Below are 27500 nucleotides of genomic sequence, written 5' to 3' on the forward strand. Positions count from 1 at the left end.
CACAACTCAGATTCATTACAATGAAGTGGGACTGCACATCCAACGCCACACTACACAGCATGCTGTTGTCAGCTGAGGTTCTGATGAGCTGATACAAGGTGGAAATGAAGAGAATAGAAGGTGTAAGATCGGTATTGGGTGTCTCTGGGGCTTCTGACCGTGACTGCTTGCTGCAGGGCAGGCTGGCATTGTTATGTTTAGATTGGGGTTGGGGTAATGTCATCCTGCCAACACATTGACGGCGGCCCCACTGGCTCAGTCTGCAACGTGCTGGAGCATCGCCATCATTCTTGATTTCCATTTTTTTCCGTGGGTTGTTAATATTTAACGTAGACTCAGAGGATGGTATGGATATTGGTCTGTGTACACATCAGTGTTCTTTTGTATATTTACTTGGGGGGGAGTCGATGCTTCTTCATGCGCAGCATGTCATCTGAATTTATTTGTGTGTGTGCATGCGTACGTTCACGTTGAATAGCATATCCTGGCTGGTATAGTTTGAGGCAACACGGTGAGTCACTGTTCTCATATAACAGCACTCTATGCTGTATTGACTCCCCTCCCCGTCTGTTCTATGCAGCAGAAGAAGCAGCGTTCTGTCAAGCATGACATTGGTCCACATCATGCCTGTCTCATCGATTACATTTCACTGCATTACTGACATAAACGTGTGACTGCATTAACCTAAATACTGACGGAAGAACAGTGTCATCTTGAGACAAAAATGACAATAGTGTTGATTTTTGGAGGAGTTGATTGAGTCCTCTATTCATGTTAGCAGTACTGATGTAAGGTCATGGTTATATAGCTATTTGACTAATGCATTCCTAGATCAGTATTCCCAACTTTGAACAGGAGTGTGTCATGACATGCTCTGGACATCATCCTAAAATGCCCAGAGAGTGTCATCACTGATGGGAGATGTGTTCTATCACATCACAGACAGTTTGCTACCTGTCCTACAGTTGCTCAAGTCATCTGAGCCAGTGGCTGATCAATAGCTGATCTAATAGAACCCTAAAAGCTCTGGGTGCAGAGAGACACAGGACTGCTGACAGTGAGGAATAGACAGCATGTGAACTGTGCACTGAGGGGCCTGGAGCGTCGATCCTGAAGTCGTAAAAAGGCTGTTGAGACTGAGGAGGGTGAGGAATAGAGCAAGGCGTGGCCTTGGCAGGGTTTCTTGTTTTTGTATTGTGGTGCAAAGGAGGAGGAATGGAGATTAACAGCATCATTGCGTGGGTATGATAGGTGGAGATTTAGGATTTCAGTTGCACTCACCTCCATAATGTGTCTTTTCATCTTTTGCTTATGATATAGGTTCTCTTGTTCTCTTCCTTGGCTACTCCTTTGACCTTCATTTCACTTTGCATGCCAGTCAGACCACCACCACATGGGGTCCAGATCCAGCCCTCATCCCACATCAAAAGTCTCGCGATTCCCTCTCTCACAACACCTTTCAGAGCTGGCTAACTCACTGACCAATTGAAATGAATAAAAAACAAGTTCTGAACATATCCTTTACTGCGATGTCATCATAACTGAGCCCACTCCTAATGTTCAGCCGAAACAATGAGCCGTTCAGACAGATGGGTTACCTCTCCCTTTAACGTGCGTCTAGTGTTTCATCATACAGTCCTTATCCCTAGTGCAACCTGACGCAAGGGAATGAGCAAGTGAATATTGAACCACGGCATGTACCCTCTGTCCCCTGGTCCTTACTGCTTCAGATCTGCATGGGTCTGTTATTCCAATCATAAACGCATACACTTGCGCAGTATTTCGTGCCATGTTCGCCCACTCCCAACAGATGAGCCGTCCCAGTTCTGACAATGTTTCGATCTTAGACTGGACTCAAGTCAAAAACATGTCGGTGTCATCCTTACTAGGACAACGAAATAATCATGCTGTGCTGTGTATTAAACTACATTTGGAATACAAAAGGGTGTGTTCAGTTTTTCAAGTCTCTTTTAAACAGTAGTTGCAGTAGTTGTGCACTTTCTAATTTTCACACTGGACATGCGGACAATTTAATTTGCTTTCAATGTAAGCAGTTCATTGTGACGACCGAGGGAAGGGTCCAAGCACATTCCTTCTCTGTGAAACAACCCCAATTCATTTATTCTCTTTTTAAAAAAATGTATTTATTATACCACATAAAGTGGTTGTCCGTGTTGCCATCCCATTCTATAGACCATTATTGTCATTCAGGAAGTGAAACTAGTCTTTTCTGTATTTTTTGCACCAAGCTCAAATGTTGAGATGGTGTCTGTTTCTTCTGTTGTATTTCTTGTCAAAAGAGCGTATTAGCTAGACAATACAACACAGGGTTGTTGAGTTCAAGTCCAGTAGATTAACTTAAGGTGAGTAGGAGTATCTAGTTGCGCACAATGTTCCAGAAACTGTGTGCAATGGGCTGAAACTGTAAATATGTGAGACTTCCATTTTTTGTCTCTTAACCTCTGCCTCCCTTTTGTGAATCTTCTCAATTAGTGGGTGGTTTATGACAGCACATCTGCAGCAGGGAAGGATTTGATTAGATATTTCTTTCTTTCTTCTGCTGCAATGTTCTTTCTTAACATTCAGAACATTTGTAGCAATTCTGAATGTTAAATATTCTTCATCAGTGGAGTGGTCAATATCGACACAATCCTCAATCAACACCTTTGTTTTTCCACAGTTTCGATGTTCTATGTCTGATCTAGTGGCACTACCTTCCGTGAGCTGAGGTCACAAGATACACACAACAATCGTAAGATCACAACTCCTGCTGTGGAGTTGTTGTAACGGTAGATATTGTGTTGGCTTTTCACAGTATGTATCATGGTATTGCCCCAACCATTCTATATAATCACTTCAAATGTGAGTGTGCCACATCTTTTATTCTGCCAGTCGCAGCTGTCTCTTGCTGGCTCTTAGATCTGTCTGTCAAACAGCTTCAGTATGATTTGAGGTTACAGCAGCTTGATGGTACATCTTCAGGAGGCCATTGAGCCTGTAAGTCTGTGTGTCTGGGTTCATTACCTGTATACGTGGCAATGTGTTTTACTCGTAAGTAGTTACTAGTAGCTGCACAGTAACTGCACTGCAGTGGTCCTCTGTTCATATACTGTTAGTTTGTTCACCACTTCGGATTTGATTGCAGGCACTGCTTTTGCATCTAGTCAGCCCCTCTTCTTCTGACATCTACCATCAACATTGAACCATCACTGGACCAAACCTGACTAATACATGACTCAAAAATTGTGTTAAGGCAGGCTTGTGCAGAGCCTGCAGGGCTCATACTGCATTCTCTACTCTAGTATAGGTTTGTCATTGTGGGCATTCATATGCAATCCAGTTATCTCTAGTAAAAAAACAATCACACATGCTCCAGCACAGCAACTGCAGCGTGTGCTTCAGACACGTCCCCCTTTGAAATGTGCCCATTGAGGATTTCAATCCCTTCATGCCCTGCATGTGTCAGCGAGTGAAAATTTCACTGAAATGTTGTAGCTGTGCTGCTATTGTTTTTTCAAAAGGCGCAGCGATCTTTAGTCCCGCTCCATGTCAAGCACCAAATGTTGGTGTGATTAACAGGAAGATAGAGATAGAATTCATCTCGCAGGGAGTTCCACTCTGCCGGCTTACATCACCTTACAGTTCTCGCTTCTGACATGTTGCAATGAATTTTCGGATTGTCCTGTTCCTTCTTATTTTTAATTCATTGTTTTTGTCCCCCCTCCCTTCCTTCCTTTCGTGTTTTTGCCCCCAGGCCAGGTCGTGTATCTGTCACATGTGTGGCGCCCACTTGAACCGACTCCACTCTTGCCTCTACTGTGTGTTTTTTGGCTGCTTTACGAAGAAACATATCCACGAACACGCAAAAAACAAGAGACATAATCTAGGTAAGTCGTGTGACCTTTTATTCTCCCTTTATTCTCTGAAATTTAAAGTACTTGCTTTGTAGTATTCTTATGATCCATTTATTACTGTAATGCAAATACTCGGCCCCATCGTGTCATTTTTCACAAGCACCTGCCACCTTCTCAGTTGTGGTACACAGCTTTTGAAGGATTACTGCATTACTGGGCAAATTTCTCCTCGAGTTATCGGGAAGCTGAGCCTCACTGTAACTACTGCACATTACCATACCAGTAGGAGCTCTACATATCTTGAGCCGTCGCTCTGTCTAAATGCAGGCAAAACTTTACGGAACAAACTTAAACGAGTTGTTTGAATTCAGCGTTTCTTGTCAAAGTGCATCTGACTTTGTTGAGCCAAACTGCTGCTTTGGTGACCTACTGCTGCCGTGACTACTGGTAAAAGGAGTGTGAATGAGGGCCTTGGCACCTAAGTGAGACATGAAACAAGTGGCGCAAAGTACAGAAACACATAGGAAACACACGCACACACACACAACGATAGACACACAGGGAAGTTAAGGCAAGTTTAGTGAATTTCACATGTTCAGATACTCACTGTTTTCATTTCAAGTTGGATTTTGGTTCATCCACAGCTATCAGACAGCAGCCATCCACTTTACAGGACAATTGTGATAAATAAGGTAGACGGGTGTTAGATTTCAGGTCATAATACATATCGGTAGGTTGTTTGCCATCTGACTTGATTTAAAAGATTCCAACTGTTTGGTTACACACACATACCCCAAATGCAGGGCTACAGTGTTAATTAGCTCTGAACTTTCCTCAGAAATTCTCTGACATTGGCACTCTGTTCTTCTCTACCTTTAATCACTTACCTATCCTCCCCTGTCTGGTCAGCCACTCCTCTCTCTGGACCCTTCTCCATAGCTTTCTCCTACATTTTCATCCTCTCATTCTTTTCTCTCATTCTTCACTCAAATTAGCAGGATTTATTAATTTCTTCCCATCCAGTCGTTTTTTTTTATAACTTCTTTTTTGTTTCCCATTTGTCTGTTAACAGTGGCATTCTTTACATCAATCATCAGGGTGCCATGGTTACGGCGTTAGCTCACTTTCTCAGCGTGGGTAGCACCAAAAACATAAAAAAGAATATCTCCAACTAGGCTAAAAATAGGTTGTCAGGGCAACAGAGCTGAGGTATTGTGGCTGTGGAGTTTGAGAATGGAAGAGGACGATGTGTTAGAATAAAACAGGTGGGGGTTGGAGACAACTACACCTATTTCAGCACTTCCCCTTTGCAGCTGATGAAGATAGAGAGATGAAAATATATTGTGCTGAGCTGGAAAGCCATGGAAAGCAATTGTGTTGAGGTGGAAGAGGAGAAAGAAATTCTATACGTATTACTGTGCTGGAAAAATCAATTTGTAGTTGTGGTGTAATCTTTTTTCTCTTTCCTTCTTGATTCCAGCAATAGACTTATTATATGGTGGCATATATTGTTTTGTGTGTCAAGACTACATTTACGACAAAGATATGGAACAGATTGCCAAAGAAGAACAGAGAAAAGCCTGGAAATTGCAAGGTATATTACCAGGTTCGCTGTCACAGTGCTGTGTTCTTTTGAGATCTGCAGTCTTGGTGCTGTCACATCATTGTTTTTTTTTGTATCCACAGGAATAGGAGAGAAGTACACAACATGGGAACCTACCAAGAGAGAGCTAGAATTATTACGACACAATCCAAAGCGGAGGAAAATCACTACAAACTGTACCATAGGTGGGCTTTGCAGTGCACCATTAGGTCTGAGTGTCTAAAAGTAATCACGTCTAGGCTGTGGACAGTTGATGTGTTAGTGTGTGTTCTGATGCTAGAAGTGCACATTGGGGATAACGCAGGGATTTAAGAGTGATACTCAAGGTCATCAAGACTGGGCAGCCCCATGCACTGGGAGCATCAGAACACTGTCTTCCTCCCTCTCTGATAAAGGCCTGGATTTGTCTCCGTGTTTCTCCAGACTTTGTGTTCTCTTTGTTCCGTTGTCACAGTGATCTGTTGCTTTGGGTTGCCTCTTATCTCCACTGTGTCTGATTTAGTAAATGTATTTTTGCTGATACCACCAGTTACCCCACTGCACGCTGTTCCCTGTCATCATTCACCTCCTTGTATCTTTAAAGAGCTTGGTTGGTATCTCACAACCTGCAAACGTGTTAGTGTGTGTGAGCACAACAGGACACGTCTACAGTGTTTAAGCTCTTGCTGGGTGCTCTCTACCAGAACCAAATCTTGCTCAGCTGGATTAGATCCAAGATCTTGCTGTGTGTCACCTGTTCTTCCAGCCATCGATAGAGGAGTGTTGCTTTGCTTTCTCACTGTAAACGAATCCATTCAGATTCTACGGGAGCAGACACATGTTGACACATAATTCAATTTTAACTGGATACGAGCTAAAACTGTACCAGTCCAGAATCACTCAATCAACATGTATTAGGTGGTAATTAAGTCAATTCTGTCAGGGTGAACCACAGTACGCTGTCATGTTAAACATCCCTCTCTGTCTTGTTCTCACTCCTCTTTCTCTCTTCTTGTTTTGCAGGTTTACGAGGGTTAATAAATCTGGGCAACACATGTTTCATGAACTGTATTGTTCAGGCCCTAACACACACACCGCTGCTGCGAGACTTCTTTCTCTCTGACAGACACAAGTGTGAGATGCAGTCAAACTCCTGTCTGGTGTGTGAGATGTCGCAACTCTTTCAGGAGGTATGATGCACTCAGGTTTCCTCAGTTGGTTTGTTTGCTATAAATATTTTGGTTATAACATAGCACTACAGGAAGCTGAGTCACTGTTGCATTATTTTTTCCAAACAGTGAGTGTATGGATTAACCCTGCCTGAAAGGAATGCATAGAGCCACAGCCAAATGAACAAACCCACTTTAATTACTGCTCTACCTGACCAGTCATAACAATGCAAATCCCAGCTCTTCAATTCAAAAGTGAGGCGTTTTACATCGTACAAAAACAGCGACTCTGATCGTTACGTAAACACTCCTCACTTCGCTCCCACACTGCCTCATTTTTTTCCCAACACCCTCTCACTTCCTAGTATGTATGGGCTCACAGATGGCAAGTGGCGTTATAATGATTTGAGTCATCACCCATCCCCCTCCCACCACAGCACGCTTACAGCCCTTCCCCATCACAGTTGGCTGAGTAGTTCAGCCACATAACACGAAAGAAGTAGTCACTTACCTCCATCATCACCCAGGGAGGCAGACATTGATTATTTAGCTCTGTGACTGGAAATGTAAGGTCTTTTTTTTTTTAAACACTTTGACCACTGGCAGCGGTCCCCAACCTTTTTTTGCGCCACGGGCCAGTTCCATATCAGTCATGTTTTTCACAAACCGGTCTTCATTGGGCAGCGGATAAACACATTATTCCAGTGTGAAAACAAATATCTAATAATAATATCTAATAATACATGTAATTGGCATTAACGTGGCATAAAAAAATATGATTTACCTGAACTGCAGTGCACCCCACACTTGTTTCTGTGCGAACCAAGCAGTCCCATCTGGGGGAGACAGTGACACCTGAAGTGTTTTGTCTTATATTGCGGTGTGCTGGGTCTCCATTTGCAAAGTTTTGAAGGCTTTAACGCCTCACTAGCTTGTCGCCACACATTATACAGAGCGGTGCATGCCAATCACCTGTAGCAATAAATCTGTATTTCAAATATGCCTGCTGGTATTGTCTGTTAAATTTCTTTGAAGTTGCAGGCTGCTCTTCTGTTTCCTCCTCCGCAGGCTTCGTCAATAAAGCTCTGCAACGATGTTTGTTGACACATTTTCCACCAAGTTTGTGTCTATCACAGTGACATGTGTAAAGCAAAAGAGTCGCACGAGAGACAGGAGAGAATTTTTTTCCCGTGCGGTCCGGTAACACATAACTGGTCCGTGGACCGGTGGTTGGGGACCAGTGCCTTAATCAGCCCGTCTCTGTCGGTCTAATTTCATTGCTCACTTCCAGCACACCTCCATATCCTCATCAATGCTGCATATATCTGTTTATATGTGAAAGTGTCAGACGCTGCCTACTTTGATCACCTCCTCTCTCCCCCGTTCACCCTTCTCGTTCAATCTTTTCATTTGTCAGCCACCTTCACACCGTCAAAAAAAGACTAACCCTGTAAGATTCGCAAAAGGTTGCAGCGTTGCATGTTTTCCCCTGTCACAGCTCAATCAGACCTCAGAAGGAGGAGAAGTGTGTGAGGAGAAGTGAAGCCATCTCTTGCATTAATGAGTTAGGCTAGGAGCTTCAGTGTCGTACCAACGCTAGCGCTCTACTCCGTTTCATTCTTGCTTGCATCTTCCCAACCCTGACCTGGATTGTGACTCACTGTAATTCCCACGACAACCGAAGGACTCTGTTACAGATTATGCTTTTGCTGCCCCCTTTCTATCATCCTGTTTGGTCACATGTTGTGGATTTTCTCAAAGGAGCTGTAGCTAATCATCACCATGGTGTCAGAGAGAAATGTAGGTGTGAAATGAGGAGAGGGGTGCTAGATATAAGACAGACAACACCTGGTCAAATAGGCTAATATCCTCTCCTCTTCATCCCCTCCAACTGTCCCATATTTCCTTCCCGTTCTCAGTTCTACTCGGGCCACCGTTCGCCCCACATTCCCTTCCGGCTGCTGCACCTGGTGTGGACTCACGCACGTCACCTCGCAGGTTATGAGCAGCAAGATGCTCACGAGTTCCTCATCGCCGCGTTGGACGTACTGCACAGGCACTGCAAAGGAGACACCATCAGTAAGCTTCACTTGACTCCTTGACCGATCAGATTTCAGACAGGGGGTCGGTACCTCATTTAGAGGCTGTGACATGTTGCAATGTCAGGATTGTCAGGATAAGACTTGTCCACTTTTGGTCACCTACCTACCTCATCCCGTCACCTACCTTCTCAGAATTCACACAACTTCAGCCTTCGATCACTTTACTGCAGTGGGACGACAGTAACATGTATCAAGGGGACAGCAAGTAAGCAGTGTGAGGAATGTCAATAGGCCTTGCTTCGATGCAGTGCAGAGACAGACTGACTCACCCACAGAGCAGGCAGTAAAGCTTGCTGTGATTGGCTATAGAGAATCCAGTGTCAACGTGCCAGGATACACTGCAGGGGAATGGTAAAATGAGAAAGAGAGGCAGAGTCCTTCACAGGCACTAAAGAGAATGTTATCAGTGTGTATATTTATACTCTGTGGTTTGCAGGAGACGACAATGGGAAGAAGGCCAACAATCCAAACCACTGTAACTGCATCATTGACCAAATCTTCACTGGGGGCCTGCAATCAGATGTTACCTGTCAAGTTTGCCAGTAAGTGTCTGTTGAGATCGTAAAGTAGCAGAGGGCAGGTGTCCATCGATGCTGATAGGTCATTGCCTTATATCTCGCTCTACGTTTACTCTTTCATTCATCTGTCATTCCACCAATGAGCTGATGAATGCTGACACCAACCGTCTCCCCAGAGTGGGTAGCCCACTGGTAGTGTCCTCTCTGCTGCTCTTGTTTTAAAGGCCCGGTCCCTGCAGAGCCACGGTAAGGGTGGGGGGGTTGTCTAGACAGCAGCACAACTCAAGCGTTGCTTGCCCTCCCCCTAGAGCTATCCTGTCACATTCACACTAACACGCTGCACTGAACTGCAAAGCACCTCGTCCACACAAGCAGGCGAGCGGGGCCCCTTACCTCGAGCGGGGCCCCTTACCTGCCTCCTGTGGAGAAAAGTAGTGGCGCTGTCTTATTGATTGTTTTGGCCATAAGTTGAATTCATCAATAATCATGAAAGATCTCCTTGAATCATATTTTAAGGTATACAAAAAAAGCATCAGTGTCCTGCACCTCATTACATTTTTACATGACTTATCAACCACTTCTTCTCCCCCCAAGCTATGGAAATGCAGACGTTTTCATCAGTTTTTGATACACAGGATTCTAAATGGTCCTCCTGTCTGACTGAAAAGTTCATTCTCACTGTATGTACACTGTGGGATGGAACGTCTGAGGTTGTTGCACATTGGACCAAGATTTTATTTCAGCCTACGGTCTCCTCAGTTTAAAGATCTGCAGTCATTGGAGAACCCTGTCATGTAGTACTGCATACAGAGCAGGCAAACAATTGTCATGTAACCAATAAGTGGAATACTTTCAAGTTCCTCTGGAAGGAAATAAACATCCTTCCTCTAGGTTGCCTCGCTAGCCCCCTGCTGGTACCTCTGGATATTACAGCACTATGACTCATCACCTGATGAAATGCAGGAGCACTTTCCCTTCGTATACACAGCATATTTGTACATACAGCAGCACACTGGAGCACTGCACTGGAGCCTCCATTTTGCCTGGGCTGCAGTCCATCATAGGCATTCAGCTGTAATAATACAAATTACTTATGTAAAAACCATTTTAACACATTGCTGATTTGCATTCTGCACATTGATGAATAGTAAATTAAACACACGCTCACTCTGTCTCTCTGTGCTGCTGAAAAAACAAAAACATGATCAGACTCCACAGACCGTGGGATTGCGTGTGTATTGCCATCCATGTCATCATCCTTTCATCGGGTCACACGACTGTGTGCCACACAACTATTTAGATTTGTAATCAAAATGTAATATTCGGATATAAAGTGTAATTTCCATCCTTGCAGTGGGGTTTCGACGACGATAGATCCGTTCTGGGATATCAGTCTGGACCTACCAGGCTCATCCACACCTTTCTGGCCCCTCAGTCCTGGAGGGGATGGCAGCACAGTCAACGGAGAGAGCCACCTATCAGGGTCCACCACGCTCACCAGAACTGCCTTACGCAGGTACTGCTTTACTTTTGTCCTCTGATCCACGACTGTTACTTATATTTTCTTGTCCATAAAATGTACTTCAGATATAACAAGGTTAACTAGCAGCAGTATCAGTCAGGAGCAGACATCCTACCTCCTATTTCTAGCTATCCTCCTGCTAAAGCAGAGCTGAAATTAGTCTTCAAAATAATGAGATTTGATGGACTTGGAAGAGGAATAAAGGTATTGCCCACTCTCCACCTGTTGTCTCTGAGGAAGCTGCCTGTGCCTTTGTCCCTCTTCAAGTTCTTGCATATCAAACCACTCTTAGTCAAAGGAAGTTAATTTGTTCCTCCACTTGAACACGGGATCACGTGTGGCGTCTGCTCAGGCACAGTAACCCTGTTACACTCTGATTCTCATCTTCTACCCTCATCAGGTCGGAAGGGTAGGTGTGACCTCCCATCTCTTATATTGCCTCTTCATTCTTGTAATCTATTTCCTCCTCCTTATCCTATTTCATTCCCTCTCCTGTCCACCCAATACTTTACCGTTTCCCTCACCCTCCACCTCACACTCATGTCAACCCCCCTCCTCCTTTCCTCCCGACTGTTTTTTTTTCTGCTGCAGCTCCTCACACACCCATAGTTGCTGCAGCAAGTCTCTTAAAGGTACAGAACTGATTGGTGCTGTTGCCGTGGTGATGGTATTGACAAAACCAGCAGGGCTCTGAGTCGGATTTATTGGCATAGAGAGTGGATGCACCAAAACTCTGCAGGCAGAAGAGATGCACAGGCCCTGAGATATCTTCAGACTGACTTGATTCTTGTATTCGGAGACTCAGTGGCTGTGACAGGGTGCAAATTGTGTAAACAAACGGCCTGTGTGACTTTACCAGAGAAAACATCTTGTCAAGAAACGCTTCTTCTCTTCCATCCAGGTGTCTTACTTTTTTGTCTTTTTTGTGTCTTTTGTTGTTTTTTTGTTTGTTTTTACACATTTAATTGTTTCATTTCCTTCTGTCCCTCTGCAGGTTTACACGGCCTGAGCATTTAGGAAGCAGTGCCAAAATCAAGTGTGGTGGTTGCCATAGTTACCAGGAGTCCACTAACAGCTGACAATGAAGAAGCTCCCCATCGTAGCATGTTTTCATCTCAAAGTGAGTCACACCTTTACCTGCCACTGTGTCATCGTCAGATTACTCATGTAAAAAACAAAGCAGTTTCAGTCTTTACAAACCAGTATCATGTCGCCTACATGATCCTGCAATTGTGAGTGTGCACGTGTGAGTTTCTTTGATGAATGTGTGTGTTTGGGGTGTTCCATATAATTTCCTCTCTACTTTCTTCCTATGAGTGTTTGCATCTAGTTGTCTATATATTTTGCCCTGTGGTTGAAAAAATGTTTCATCTGCTCATAAAAATCACATGGTGCTGTGCTGGTGCACAGCTGTGTTCAGTTCAAACCTCCTACTGTGCTGCACTCTGATGTAGTGTCCCCGGACACCTATGATTTTAATGCCCTACACAGCCTCCCATGTCCTATGTTTCATGTATCAGACAGAATTTCATGCTTGAGATGTCCGTGTCGTGTTCAAAGGGACGGCCTCTTTAAAGATGGAGCCTGTTATAATTTAAATACACAGATGTGTGAATGTCTGCTTTTCAAAACATGCATTTCCACTTTTTTGTATGTTGTAATCATGACGTGAGTTATTTATAAATATGTGTCCTCTCCCCTCCCCCCATTTCTGTGTCCGTGTCTCTCTCTTTCTCTCGCCATTTTTTCTGCCCCTTCCCCCCCTTGTTTCTCTCACCCTCTCTCTCTGGCTATCTCCAGCGGTTTGAGCACTCAGCTAAACTGCGGCGGAAGATCACTACATATGTTTCCTTTCCTCTAGAGCTGGACATGACGCCGTTCATGGCATCCAGGTGAGGTTCCTGTAGAGCCAGCAGCCCCTACATCTAATAAATGTATATTTAGTGTGAACATTTACATAGATGAACTAAAAAACAGAGGCGTCTCTATCTTAATATATTTGAATGTCTACATGTACATATGATATATTATTTGTACACAGCAGATGCATCTCTCCGGAAAACACTAAATGGCTTAATTAGATGCTCCGTCCAGATATCTCGTTGTCAGTGGAACATGCAGCACTTGTCATGCCCCACCCCTGCGTGGAGCATCCATTCAGCTGGAGACAGATGAGAGAATAAGAGCATTTGAGTTGTGATTAATAAATATGCTCTCATAAATAGTACAATCCTGCCACCTTGTGGGAGTATACAATATAACAGCTCTGAGTCAGTCTTCCTTTTCTGTCCCACAGTAAAGAGAGCAGAATGAACGGCCAGTATCAACAGACGGTCGACGTAATAAACAATGACAATAAGTGAGTATCTGGGGAAACATTCCGCCCCACCTGTTCCATTGCATTGACATCATTCAAGGCCCCGATGTTGGCCAGTTAGCACAGAAGTACCTTACCACTCAAAGTAGAAAAGAGGCTTCTCCTTCTTTCTTTTGGTCAGTTGACTCCACGGGTGTTGTTCCTCCTTTAGTCAGACTACGTGGTATTGGTACTGATGTGAGTTCTGCACACACTGCCCGTTTTCAGGGTTAAACTGTTGTCTCAAGTGTTGTTAGAACGTGAAGCAGATAACTTTCACTTTGGACCAGATACAATTTTAAATTCCATTTCATTCAGGCTTTAGCAGATTTTTTATTAAGGTGTATGTGTTTTCTTTGATGGGGCCAACAAAGCAATAGCAACAGTTACTTGGTTTTCTCAGGTTCTCAGGTAGCAGTGAAGCCAGGCACCAGAAAAAAAACAAACATTTTTATTGTGTGCTTTTCATTTTCAGGTATTCAATTGTTTGCGGTAGTCAACCATCAAGGCACATTAGAGAGTGGCCACTACACCAGCTTCATCCGCCAGCACAAAGACCAGTGGTTCAAATGTGATGATGCCATAATCACTAAGGCCAGCATTAAGGATGTACTTGATAGTGAAGGGTAAGAAAAAGAACAGCAGAATCAGCTCAGAATAGTATGGATACAAACTGATGTTGTATTTGTTCCCACCCTCCATAGGTATCTCTTATTCTACCATAAACAGTTCCTTGAGTATGAGTAGTCTCTGTGACACTGACGATGAAGAACCACTGCTTCGAATGAGAGAATCAAAAGGCTGGGGACAGTATGAAACACAAACCTACCTGAAACTCTTACTAACAGTCTGCTCCTCCGGCTCTGGAGGACAAACGACAAAAAGACATGTGAAATCATGCAACCTTTCAGACGAATTGAAAAAAAAAAAAAAAAAATCAAGCACTGAGCTACTTCTTGGCATCTACTTGACAAAACTGAATGAAGAGGAGAATCATCAGTCGGAGGTCTGGGCAGAGGGAAGAAGTCCCTCCCCCACTTGCTTTCCCTCTTTCCCTTCGCCTTCCTGCTGCAGGGGCAGAGTCTACGCATGTCCGACTGTTCGGGTACATCTGGATTCTTTCGACAGTATTCTGACCCCCTCACCCCTCCAACACACACGCACACACACACCCACACACACCCTCCATTTCTCTCCCATGGTGCTCGTTTCAACTGACCAAGCATTTAACTTAGTCATAATGGAGGACTGTTGGTTGTCGTATGCATATGGGAAAGCAAAAAAAAAAAAAAGATAAAAAATGAAAAGCAACGTATTATAAAATTTGCAAAAACACTTTTAACGTCTGGTTATGATTCTTATCATTTGTGAATTTAGTAACGAAATACTGTACGAATCTCATATACATCCATTTTTTTAAGAGCAAACATGGAGAGCTCAGCAAAGCTGCCTTTGCCAGTAGCCGAGGAAGCGCTGCCATGGAAACAGAACAGAAATGGACCTGAGTGTGCTCATGCTCCATCATTTACTGTGTTGATTATTTTATTTTTAAGTTTGGTTAAGGGCAGGCGAATATATATATATTTTTTAGCAACTCATTGAAATATTGTTTATTTTTTGTTTTTCTGTGTCCTTTTTAGAATCTTTCAGTACAGTCATGTCCCTCGCTGTCCTGGTACTGGAAATGTTTTTGACGTATTATACTTTCATTCTTGTGGAATTGTTGGTATAATGATGGTGCTGATTAAATGGGCTCACGTTTTGCTGTTTATAAATTGTATGTTGATCGTGACTTTGGGCTTCTTACGACATTCTGAAAACAGTCTCTGCTATTGAACACCTTTGGCAGTGGGGGGGGGGGGGACTGCATACAGCTGGCTCTGATGACCTTAAAAACATTTGCCTGAAGTAATACCACAGGGCCTGCTGACCATCAGGATGTTTGTTTTGTTTGTGCAAGGTGGGAATGCAACTCTGTTGGTGACAAAAAAAAGGGTAAAACACATTGCACACAAATGGGCGATGCGACCGCAGCTCGGCGTGGAGTCCGTCAGTGTTATCTTCTCCATGGCAACTGGCTGGTGGAGGAGCTACGTGGTTCATGGTGCATCTTTGCCTCTGCAGTGCAGTAAATCTAGCGCTCTGTTCAGTCAATATGCTGTCAGACAATGAACATGCACATCAGGTAGTCTGTTCTGTTTGCATATCACTGACTGTGTGGGGGAAAAAGAATATATATATATATACACACACACACACGTTTAAGATGAGGCCCAAACCAATTTCAGAGTAACGCCACGACCAAACCACAACCCCTGTTTTTTTTTTTTTAGCTGCTCAGTAATAGAATACAAACATACATATCATTTTGCAGAACCTCAACTATAGAGCAGCTGTGGGTTTCTGAGAAGTAACAGACAAGTGAAACGTTGTGGTGCGTTGTGTACCACTGCAGGTTAATTCCACCCGAGGACATTCAGGGAGGCAGCTGAAACAAATTCATTTTCAGTTTCAGCGATTAAATGCGACGAAAGTAGAACGTGTATGTCCTGTCTTGCTTCTTTTACACACTTTATGGCATATGATTTGTGTTGTGAGTGATCTTCTGTACAGTCCTTGTATTTTAGCTGTTTTAATGACAAAGAGCAGCCTCGACTGACAGAATCTCACTCAGATCTCGCCTATGTGTAGTTATGCATCTGATTATGGCGCCACTCTCTGGCCAAACCAAGAAGCACAATATCTGGAGAGAAAGGGGTTAAAAAAAAAAAAACACTCCTGCTCATGAATATGCACAATGCAGGTATGTAAATGCCTTACAGACTGATATCAATGTGAAGTAAAGATGTCTATAAATCCCAGATTAAAAGGTCTCAAACAAATCGTTCTCATACTATTGTCATAAAAATGTGCATATTACACATTATGAGCGTCCTCTATTTTTTTTTTTTCCTGGCATGCAAGCATTTAATACAGAGCTAATTAAAATGATGAGAATCACTGAGTCGAACACATGACGGTGGACGATGCAATGTTACACAGAAAAACGTGTTTATTCAATTCAAACATAAATGCACATTTCTTTCTTTGCTGCATCAAACATAATGTAGCCAAAACACCTTATACATGTTTCAAGCGACAGAAGCACATAATTACATACCTAAACCACAAATGGAACAAATGCAGCCAATGCATTCTTTAAAAATGCCTCTATTCAAAAATAAGCATCATTGTAAGAAACAAAGTGTTACTATTTGCAACACATCTAAACTTGCGCATTGGCTTTGTACAACAGCAACTTCAGCCCGCACAGTAAACAATGTACTATCTGCTACATTTAAACACTCTTCAGAGTGTTTTTGTCGGCACATACTCGTACAAGTACTACACAAGCTATTTATTCAGCTAAGAAGTCATGAGGTTGAGGTGTCCTGTTGTACAGCTGAATGATGGAGAGCAGTCTGTCCACGTAGTCGTCTGAGGAACATCTGTATTTGTAATTCATATGCAGAGTCATCTCCAGTGTCTTATTATGATAGATGGGTGTTTTCAATGGGATGAACTTTCGGTGGCTGTTGCCATAGAATCAATAGGACTATTGGGAGTGTTTCAAGTATTTCACAGTGCAGTTTACTGCAAGGACATACAATGGGTATGCCAGTTTAATAACCGCAGCCTGATCCTGTGCATCATCAAACAAAGATCGTATGATCACACATTCAAAAACGTTGAGTGATTCTAAATCACATTATATCCACATTTTTCCAAACATGCAAACTGCACACTAGATTATTTCTACATGAATCCAGTTTTTTTTTTTGGCACATGTCATGGACTGGATGAATAACTCTGGCAGATAAAAATCACAGGGTTCTCCTTGCAGAGCAACACTGCAGTGATGATGAACAACACCAGAGCCTCTTGAGTAGAGGTAAGTGTCATAGCCCTTCTCAAATTCACGACTCTCACAGACCCAGATACGAAAAAAAAAAAAAACACACTTGAAACGTGGCCTCTCAAATGCCAAGGATGCACAAGAGGAGGACAAGTCTGTGTCAGCATACAAATGACTGCGAGGGACAATCGTCATTATAATCCACAGAGAAAAAGAGTAGCAACCGAACCACGCAGCATTCTATACAAACAACAAAATACCAAACTGAATCCGAGTTTAAAAGAAAATACACTTCAATCATCACTGGTTTCACAATAGGTGTCGTAACTCCAAACAGAAAATAGTGGGCACCCACTAGGCATCATGTCATCTCTCTGTGCAGACCGGAGAGGTTTTAAACCATATTATCTGAGCTTCTCACGTTACAAAGTGATTAACCATGCAGTCTGGAATATTTCATGCAAGCAGCTACTCACAACTGCAACAGAATTACTACTTGTCACATGATGCACATAAATAACAAATCGAAATAGGCAAACCGATGTCATTTGATATAAATATAAATATAGATACGTAATAGTAGCGCTTTGGTTCGTGGCTGGCTGTTAACAAAATATAAATTATTCATATAACTTTAATGAAACAGGATTAAAGTGATTCATTTGGCTGCTTGTTATCCACATTTGCATTTCATGGGCATGTATGAAACCAAAGTGCTCACACATTAAATGACATGCTGTAGAACAGAATCAATGACATTCATTCTGTCACTGGGACAAAAAAAAAAAAAATGTTATTACAAGTGAAATGAAGGTTTTGGAATGAAACAGTTCTAAGTAACAGAAATGTACTGTCAAAACACGATCTGTAACACTGCAGTATAGTCGGGGACAGAATGGATGAGTCATCGTCTGTCAACGCAGTTAATACTGTAAAGACAAATATTCAAAACCCTCTTTGTCCTTATCAACAAAACATTCCTGTCACTGAGAGCAACATTCAGTACTGCATTTCATAACGTCCCTTGACGCCCCTGATGTGAGCCACATCTCCATCCTCCTCTCAGATGCTTGTCTGCAGGTCACCATTCAGCAGAGTACTTTGGGTCTCCATCGGATCCGTCATCATGCGAGACTTGTCCTGCCGACTATCACTGCGCTCCACCCTCATCCAGCCCACCCACCTTCTTCATGCAGAGAACGTTCTGGAAACTCTTCTTGAAGTTCTCCGACAGGAAGGCGTAGAGGATTGGGTTGGCACAACTATTGGCGTAACCCAGCACCACCACGAACGCAAAGGTGCTCCTGAGGATGGGGGTGGTGCTGATGGTGCCCGTCACCGAGGTGACATTGAAGACGTAGAAGGGAAGCCAGCAGAACACAAACACCGCCACCACGATGGACACCATCCGTGTGACCTTTCTCTCCGAACGCCTCCTCTTGGAGGAGCTCACGCGGATGCCCGAGGACTTCACCTTGATGATGATGAACAAGTAGCAGAGGCAGATGACCAGCAGGGGGAGGAAAAAGCCAAGGATGAAGGTGTAGATCATGAAGGCGGTATAGTAGGCCTCCTGAGGTTCAGGCCACACGATGGTGCAGAAGCATCCGTCATGCTTGGTGATCACCCCCGCTGTAGATAACAATCGGAAGGTTAACGATCAGAGACACCCCCCACACCGCCAGGTTGGTAGTCTTGGCCATTCGGGGCTTTCGCCACTTTGTGGATTTTATAGGATGGACCACAGCCAGGTAGCGGTCGATACTCATCACCATCAGACAGAAGATGGAGGTGAACTGGTTCAGAGAGTCAACAGTCATCACGACCCTGCAGAGCACCGGACCGAAGGGCCAGTGGACCAGCGCCAGCTGGATGGCGATGAACGGCAGGCCGAGCATGAAGAGCACGTCCGCCACTGCCAGGTTGAGGATGTAGATGTTGGTGACCGTCTTCATCTTGGCGTAGCGCAGGATGACGTAGATGACGAGGGCGTTTCCGCAGAGGCCCATGGTGCAAACCAGGAAGTACATGCAGGTGATGACCACCGTGCTGGTTCTGTTGAAGGTGTGGTCAGTATAGTTCCCGTGGAGGTCGGACTCATTGCCCAGTATGACACTGTCGTACATGAAGTTGTCTGACAGGTTGGGAGGGGGCGAAGGGAAGGTCCAGGAGTTCATGATACCGCTGTGTCTCTATGCCTCACACAGAGAAAGACATCTCATCTGCAGACACATCAACGTCAATAACAGCGTCAATACCTCATGAATGACTTGATCTCCACCAGATATTAGTGTTGACTCAATCGATGTGAATACAATAAGTGACTATCACATGGTCGATGAAGCGTTTGGAGTATTTGGGACAGCACATGGCAACACTTGTCCTCATGGGACAGTATGTCGGTCTTTTAAAAACCTTGGGCACTAATCACCGTTATGGCCTGGAGAGGTTTTCCTGCATAGATTTGCACGGGTTCTCTGGAGGACAGACCTGATTGACAGAGGCTTTGAAGGCGCCGACTATCTCAGACATCGTTGGGATGTGTTTATTCCGTGGGGGGGAAATCACCACCGAGGGAAATCACGTCTCGCCCGGCACAAACATATCATCTCCCTCAGGAGGGACTTGCCCTTCACTCACTGTTAAACAATCAGCTACGACAGGTAACGCTGGAATCTTTGCTGACACAGTTTCTTTCAGTTGATTAGGGGGTGGGCATTGATGTAAACTGACCCAAGCCTAAGTAATTGAATGAAGGGGGGGACCTGTGTACTGCCTGAAGCCTCCCTGTGCTCAGAATGAAGAGCAGGTTGCAATACATGGGAGGCAACTTAGTTTGTTGTCAACACCACGAAAGGCTTCGCTATCCTGGTTGATCATTTTCTCCATGGCAGCAGGAGACACCGGCTCGGTTTGGCGAATAGACAACCACTTGTTAGTCATGTCTGAGCTCGGAGATGGTGTCATCTGAGTCAGGTGGACGGACAGAATCTTGCATAATGAAGCAGTTGGAAACAGGAGGCACGTGCTGTCTGCCTTGTATCCGAGGATGAACAGGCAGACAAATGTGTTCTAAAGAACTCTCTCTCTCTCCATGTGTGTGTGTGCTTCAGTAAATCAGCTGCTATGAGACAAATTCCTCTATGTGGCTGCACTATTGATTATTTCATGCTGAGAATTTCCATCACATGTCTGTCTATCTATCTATCTATCTATCTATCTATCTATCTATCTATCTATCTATCTATCTATCTATCTATCTGTCTATCTATCTACCTATCTATCTAACATGGAAAGACTATATAATAAAACAAAAATGGAGTGAAACGTGTTCTTCAGAACGTCAGGTAATTATTTTATATGTTAAGTTAAAACAACATTTACGATCATTTATGATTTATGATATTTGGACCATCATTCAACTATATACAACAATATCATAGACAGTGGAATTTACTTTGGAGTTATTCAATATATAACATAAAATATACTACATAAGTGTTTTGTGCATTTGAACAAAGTAGAAATCGCATGCTGGTGGTTTCCATCCACACCGAAACGCCTCCGGATGCTTCTTACCTGCGACGACCGCCGTTGTTGGAGACTGAGGATGTTGACGACGGATTCATCAAGTATTCCTCAAGTTTGGTGTCCGCCGAGCGGGAAACGTCTCCGCAGTGTGATGGGTTCGCATCCCCACAGGGGAAATGGTAAAGAGATGGCAGGAGAAAAGGGCAGGAGAAGCGGCTGTGGAGGAAGCGGTGTGTGTGCCGTGACGCGCACCGAGTGTTTCCATCCGGACAGAGCGCAGAGGAGTTAAAGGACGCGCTGAGCTGCGCGGAGGAGGAGGTGCTGCTGGACGCACACCTCAGGGAGACAGAGCCCGGCTGCCCCCTGTCACACTCGTTTGCATACAGATGAAGCTGAAACTTACACCGGATCGCACGCAGGCGGTGACGTGGAGCCGCAGAGCTCAGTTAACTTCCACCGAACGTAACTCGTGTTCCAGTGATTAAGTACATGAAACCGTGGACTCATAGCAACAGGGCCCTAGATCGATTCCCGACCTATCTGGGTGGAGTTTCAATGCTGTCCCTGTGTCTGCGTGGGTTCTCTCCAGGTACTCCAGCCTCCTCCCACCTCCAAAGGCATGCTGACGTTAATTGGTCACTATAAATCACCCGTAGGTGTGAATGTGAGTGTGAATGGTTGTCTGTCCTCCATGTGAACCCTGACATTCACCCCTCGACCACGACCCGTAGCCGGAGCAGATGAATGAATGAATGAATTGTGTCTTTTGTTGCTGTTGTTTTACAGTGGGTTGATAGGATATTTAAAAACCCACCATAGCAACCACACACACACTAAATTGCCATCATAATGAGGGCCCTAGCATAAACCATGTTTGTTTCCCACTGACCTTCCATAAATGTCTTTGACCTTCCATCTTCCAGCCTCATGACAGGGATCGTTTTGAACCAACGAACCACACTGGTTCATTACGCTTCCAGCCAACACAGGCGCCAGTGACCGCAACGATACCGTGCGGCATTGTGAACACGTCATGTTTTGAGCATTTGAGAAGATCATGAAGTGGAATACACAATAAAGGTCACATCAGTACAGTGCTTAGTAGCGCTGCACCTTTAAAATCAAAATGGATGAGGACAGAACTCTAAATATTACATGTGTCAGGAATCCTAATACATACGATAAAAAATAATACATTAATAAATGGACTTGATCCACTGAAAAACAGCATGAAATGGTGCACTGAACGTGTGGAAAGGAAGGACTGATTCTGAATATGAGTTTAATGAGTCGACCTACACGTGAAGTAAAACTGAATTTAAAAAAAAAAATAAAGATGATCTCATTGTTTATTTGTTGCTAATTTTCATTTCATTCAATTTAAGTGTAAACTTACAACAGACCTTCATAAACCAGCATCCATCACACTGAAGATCTCCGGCAGCCTCGTTTGCCAGCACACGTCGAAACCTGCCGACGTACGACGTTGATTAATTCTTCCGTTCGTTAACTGACGGATGCAGCAGCAGCAGCCCAGCTGAGATCTGTATTTGCTTTCTAATTACAGAGGGATGATCAAGCACCAAGCTGGCTCAGGCCCTGAACTGAAAGTTCTAATTATTCATCTCAGCAGGGCAAATTGAAAACCCATTAGTCGCCCAAAGCAGCTTCAAAATACAAAGGGAGTACGAGGGAGTAGTGATGTCTGTCTGTGTAGTATTTCTGCTGTTTGGGGAAATAAAGTGCAGGTGTGCTAATGCTCACAAGCAACACACACACACACACACACACACGGTTACACAATATTTAGTTAAGGTGAGACAGTGCTGTTTCTCCTGTGCGGGGACAGATGGAATCAACTGTCCTCTGGAGACGTTACACCGACGTTCTCCTTGACAACATCAGAGTCGGTGCTTCTTTGGTTGTTTCCATGTGACGTTTCTTTGACAGCTGAGTCAAATGCCAAAGAAATATTGTCTTCTCTGTCATCTTTTGGCATTTTGTTTTTTAACAAAAGAAGAAAAAAGGAAAAAATCCAATTCCAGCCACAAGGAGTAAATTCAATTTTGGTTTTTTTTTCCCCCAGCCATTATGTTTTATGATGATGATGATGATGATGATTACTGTCATTAATGAAATGAGGAATTCATACAGAACACATTGATTCATAAATTCACAGAATGTCCAGGTGAAATGAATCGACCCTATTAAATCAGGTATAACATTGTGGATTGAAATGGATTAAGCGTCCTTATGAAGAAACGAGACATTGAGACGCACGTTTGTGTCATCTTAAGATGCTGTCCAGTGTGTTATGGTTCTCATATGACCAATACACCCAAAGCCATTCATAGTCTTTCATATTTTCAGTTGTGGATTAGTCATCATAGACTAGTTAGCTGCAGTTGTTGCGCACAATTCAACTCAGCTGGATTCGAAACTCACTTGCGTATTGTATCAAATTGAAAAAGGAGTCTCTCTCTCTCTCCAGTTTGATAAAACAGCAGCATCTGTTATCCTGCAACTTGTCACCATGGCTCTTATCGAAAAAAGCAGTCACGAGCCTCAGCCAAGTCACAGTGCACACATTGCTGTCTATTTACTCAAAGTGAGTGTGGCTGCTGTGATAAAGCCTCCTGAGGCTCAGACACAGTTGTTGAGACCTGGTGATACCGGACGATATCAACCTGTCCACTATTTGTGTGGATTCAATTCATCTGTTAAAACAAACCCACTATATAAAACATGTGATATTGCAGTTAGTTTGTTGCTGACTCTGTTGTCTTAATAGCCTACAAGGTTTTAACTCAGCTGCTGAACTTCTTCCCGTTTCACTGTCCGTCACAACAACTGTTTAATAATCATATTATAATAGAACAACACAAAGTACTCACCGAGAGTTACCGCAGGTGTGTCTGTCTGCGCCGAGTGTCCTCCAGTGTGCAATGGGCGATCTGTTCAAATGAAACGCAATTTGATTCCATGAATGTCAAGATGAAATTAGTGCATAACTTCAGTTCGATTCTTCTTTTTATGTTGTTGATAGATTTATTTTAGCAAATTAAACAACAATTAAATGTGTTCACATCAAAGAAGGGCTTGGATCTGTTTTTTGAGAGTACAGCCCCACCCTTAGTTTTTTTGTTTTTTTTTTATTCTGGTGTTAAATTCTTCAATGTGTAATGTGTATGAAAGATGACGTGTGGAAGTAACCGTAGGATGAATTTCCAGGACTGGTCCAGGTGACAGAGTCTTGTTTGACTCTTCACGGGCCGCTGAGAGGACCAGACAGGACAAGGAGATCCTAGACCCTGTTCCGACTAGGACCCAGAGGAAATGTACGCCGTCTGTACACAGTCTGAGATATGACACCTATTTTTCACCTCACTGAAAAGGAGTCATGTCGGGCTTGGGTTCCTAGGTAAGGTCAAGCTTAGGGTCGGGGTTAAGGTCGAGGTTAGCTTTAGGTATCCGTGTCAATCACAGACAATCAGCACTGTTACTTACACCAAAACAATCAAACACCGGTTCTCTTTCTTAATGATGACTGCCGTTGTTTATTACTAAACTTGTACAAATACAAATTGGCTGTCAACGCGATCAATGGGGTTGTTTTGTGGGTCACTGGTGTGAATGCTCGCCTTAAGCCTCTTCGGTCTGATTGATTGTGTTTATTGCCGATCAGACCAGCAGACGTCTGACAGCTCTCTGCATTCATCCGGTGCTTACTTACCTCCGTACTTCCTTCTGCTCCTGCCTGGTAATAACTACTGAGAAGAAAACACATTTGCAAACATTTCAAGACTTCACGCTGTGATATTTTTCGATCGAGTTTTAATTCTATTTAATTATACTTCTTGATTTTCTGTTAAGCATACTAATTCAAATGCAAATTACGGCGTTTGAATCAAATATTTGAAGCTATTTTCAGTCTCATGTCTGGCCCTTGGCAGTCAGCTCCCACAACCTGTGGCTCTGTGTGGGGTCGGCATCTGAATGTGTGTCTCCAGGGTTAGACATGGAATTGACTGGCCGCCCCTTTTCTGTCTGAGCATTTTCTTTTCTTCTTGGAATAAATATAGAGATCCTTTTAACGTGCGTCCATCCATTTTTCATTTATGGTTCTTAGGGGAGAGATTTCAGAGTATCACTGTCAATGCTGCGACACTGTGTGACTCTGAATATGGCTTAAGTGAATATTGGCTGATTTAAGCAAAATAGTGAGATGGGAATATTTTTGCGAGACAAAAAGAAACCTTTGAATCCTTGAAAAAACAAGAAAACATGTTGACCATCATTTCAGACTCTAATCAAAGTGCCTTCACATGTCTGTCTGCTAGCAACACAAGTACTATTCTGTACATATTTTTGGACATGTTTGCTGGGTGCAGCTGTGGTGAATCACTCAGCTGGTGGTGATCAGCCTGATGGAGAGGTAACATCAGGTGGTTGGCATTTGAGTGCACCCAGACTGTCAGCGTCATCAGTGGAAACACTGTCGGTGTTTCTGTAGGTGTGTTTGGGGTTTGTTGTTGCTGCTGTAATATTTCAAGTTTTGGAAGGGATTCCTGATGTTGTCCTCATTTGACTTGTCACGTTGTTTCCCCTTCAGCTTCAGCTCTGTTCTCTTTTCTTTCGGGCTCAAATATCTGTCTGTAGAATTAACTGGTGTGGAATTGCAGTTCTGCACTCACTTGTCAGAACCCAAAGGGCCTGTTTCTCTTCAAGTGCTGTTCTTGCATCATCACCCCCCCCCCCCCCCCCCCGCCAACACCAAACAGAAGTTTGATCTTCTTGTTCTACCTGGAAAACATAAGCCCTCCCCCAAAATGTTGCGATTGTGCATATATAATACTGTTTTGATTTAAAAAAAAGTCCTTAAAATCCCACTTCCCAAACCATGTATATCAATAATATCCAACTGGTCTAATTTGTTTTAAAGCCAGTGTGTGTGCGTTTGACGCGTTAGGCTCCACAATACATTTGTGTGTGTTGAATATTAGATCAGTGTTTGCTCCTTTGGAAGGACAATCATTTTGTTTTGCTTAAATAGAGCTGGCCGGAGTAGTAGCAGTAATAACAGTAATACTAATGTGATTCTGATAGGTTGACAGGGAGATTACTCCACCACTTGTAACATTAAAAGAAATGTGCACCAGACTTCTGGTAGCAGACCAGCAGTGAGTTGAACTTTCTTTTCTCAGTCTGCATGTAACCTCCGTCTCTCTTCAGGACCGGTCTGTTTACTCCTGACATGGCCTTTGAGACGATCGTGAAGCGTCAGATCTCTCTGATCAAAGAACCTTGTACCAAATGTATCGACATGGTGATTAGTGAACTGGTCAACACAGTACGGCAGTGTACACAGAAGGTACTACTACCACTACTACTACTACTGATGTACACAGAAGGTACTACTACCACTACTACTACTACTACTGATGTACACAGAAGGTACTACTACCACTACTACTACTACTGATGTACACAGAAGGTACTACTACCACTACTACTACTACTGATGTACACAGAAGGTACTACTACCACTACTACTACTACTACTGATGTACACAGAAGGTACTACTACCACTACTACTACTACTACTGATGTACACAGAAGGTACTACTACCACTACTACTACTACTACTGATGTACACAGAAGGTACTACTACCACCACTACTACTACTACTGATGTACACAGAAGGTACTACTACCACCACTACTACTACTGATGTACACAGAAGGTACTACTACCACTACTACTACTACTACTGATGTACACAGAAGGTACTACTACCACTACTACTACTACCGATGTACACAGAAGGTACTACTACCACTACTACTACTACTACTGATGTACACAGAAGGTACTACTACCACTACTACTACTACTGATGTACACAGAAGGTACTACTACCACTACTACTACTACTGATGTACACAGAAGGTACTACTACCACTACTACTACTACTACTGATGTACACAGAAGGTACTACTACCACTACTACTACTACTACTGATGTACACAGAAGGTACTACTACCACTACTACTACTACTACTGATGTACACAGAAGGTACTACTACCACTACTACTACTACTACTGATGTACACAGAAGGTACTACTACCACCACTACTACTACTACTGATGTACACAGAAGGTACTACTACCACTACTACTACTACTGATGTACACAGAAGGTACTACTACCACTACTACTACTACTACTGATGTACACAGAAGGTACTACTACCACACTACTACTACTACTACTGATGTACACAGAAGGTACTACTACCACCACTACTACTACTACTGATGTACACAGAAGGTACTACTACCACTACTACTACTACTGATGTACACAGAAGGTACTACTACCACTACTACTACTACTACTGATGTACACAGAAGGTACTACTACCACTACTACTACTACTGATGTACACAGAAGGTACTACTACCACTACTACTACTACTGATGTACACAGAAGGTACTACAACCACTACTACTACTACTACTGATGTACACAGAAGGTACTACTACCACTACTACTACTACTACTGATGTACACAGAAGGTACTACTACCACTACTACTACTACTGATGTACACAGAAGGTACTACTACCACTACTACTACTACTGATGTACACAGAAGGTACTACTACCACCACTACTACTACTACTGATGTACACAGAAGGTACTACTACCACTACTACTACTACTGATGTACACAGAAGGTACTACTACCACTACTACTACTACTACTGATGTACACAGAAGGTACTACTACCACTACTACTACTACTACTGATGTACACAGAAGGTACTACTACCACTACTACTACTACTGATGTACACAGAAGGTACTACTACCACTACTACTACTACTGATGTACACAGAAGGTACTACTACCACTAATACTACTACTACTGATGTACACAGAAGGTACTACTACCA

The 27500-nt window shown here is 43.3% G+C and overlaps 3 protein-coding genes across 3 annotated transcripts in view; 2 read left to right on the plus strand and 1 right to left on the minus strand.

The window, feature by feature from the left end:
• Nucleotides 1-3754: 3754 nt before the first annotated feature.
• Nucleotides 3755-13850, plus strand: LOC144741864 (ubiquitin carboxyl-terminal hydrolase 22-like; the record flags this gene model as incomplete). The annotated part of the gene is given in 13 exon segments (XM_078624358.1): nt 3755-3887; nt 5335-5448; nt 5541-5642; nt 6460-6626; nt 8525-8684; nt 9144-9249; nt 10580-10741; nt 11742-11815; nt 11818-11867; nt 12548-12639; nt 13044-13108; nt 13582-13729; nt 13808-13850. Coding segments are annotated over 13 exon segments (1416 nt in total), but the record flags the coding sequence as incomplete, so codon positions are not given.
• A 4210-nt stretch (nt 13851-18060) lies between these two features.
• LOC144741865 (somatostatin receptor type 2-like) lies at nt 18061-19055 on the minus strand. The gene is given in 3 exon segments (XM_078624359.1): nt 18061-18159; nt 18161-18631; nt 18633-19055. Coding segments are annotated over 3 exon segments (966 nt in total). The 5' UTR covers nt 19029-19055.
• A 1474-nt stretch (nt 19056-20529) lies between these two features.
• Nucleotides 20530-27500, plus strand: part of LOC144741866 (dynamin-1-like) — an 11888-nt gene continuing 4917 nt past the window's right edge. The window contains 2 exon segments of the mRNA XM_078624360.1: nt 20530-20708; nt 25762-25900. Of these exon segments, the coding sequence (XP_078480486.1) occupies nt 20530-20708; nt 25762-25900 (318 nt within the window).

The sequence above is a fragment of the Lampetra planeri genome, unplaced genomic scaffold, assembly GCF_965212315.1.
Source record: "Lampetra planeri unplaced genomic scaffold, kcLamPlan1.2.h2 scaffold_752, whole genome shotgun sequence".
Lineage (NCBI taxonomy): Eukaryota > Metazoa > Chordata > Hyperoartia > Petromyzontiformes > Petromyzontidae > Lampetra > Lampetra planeri.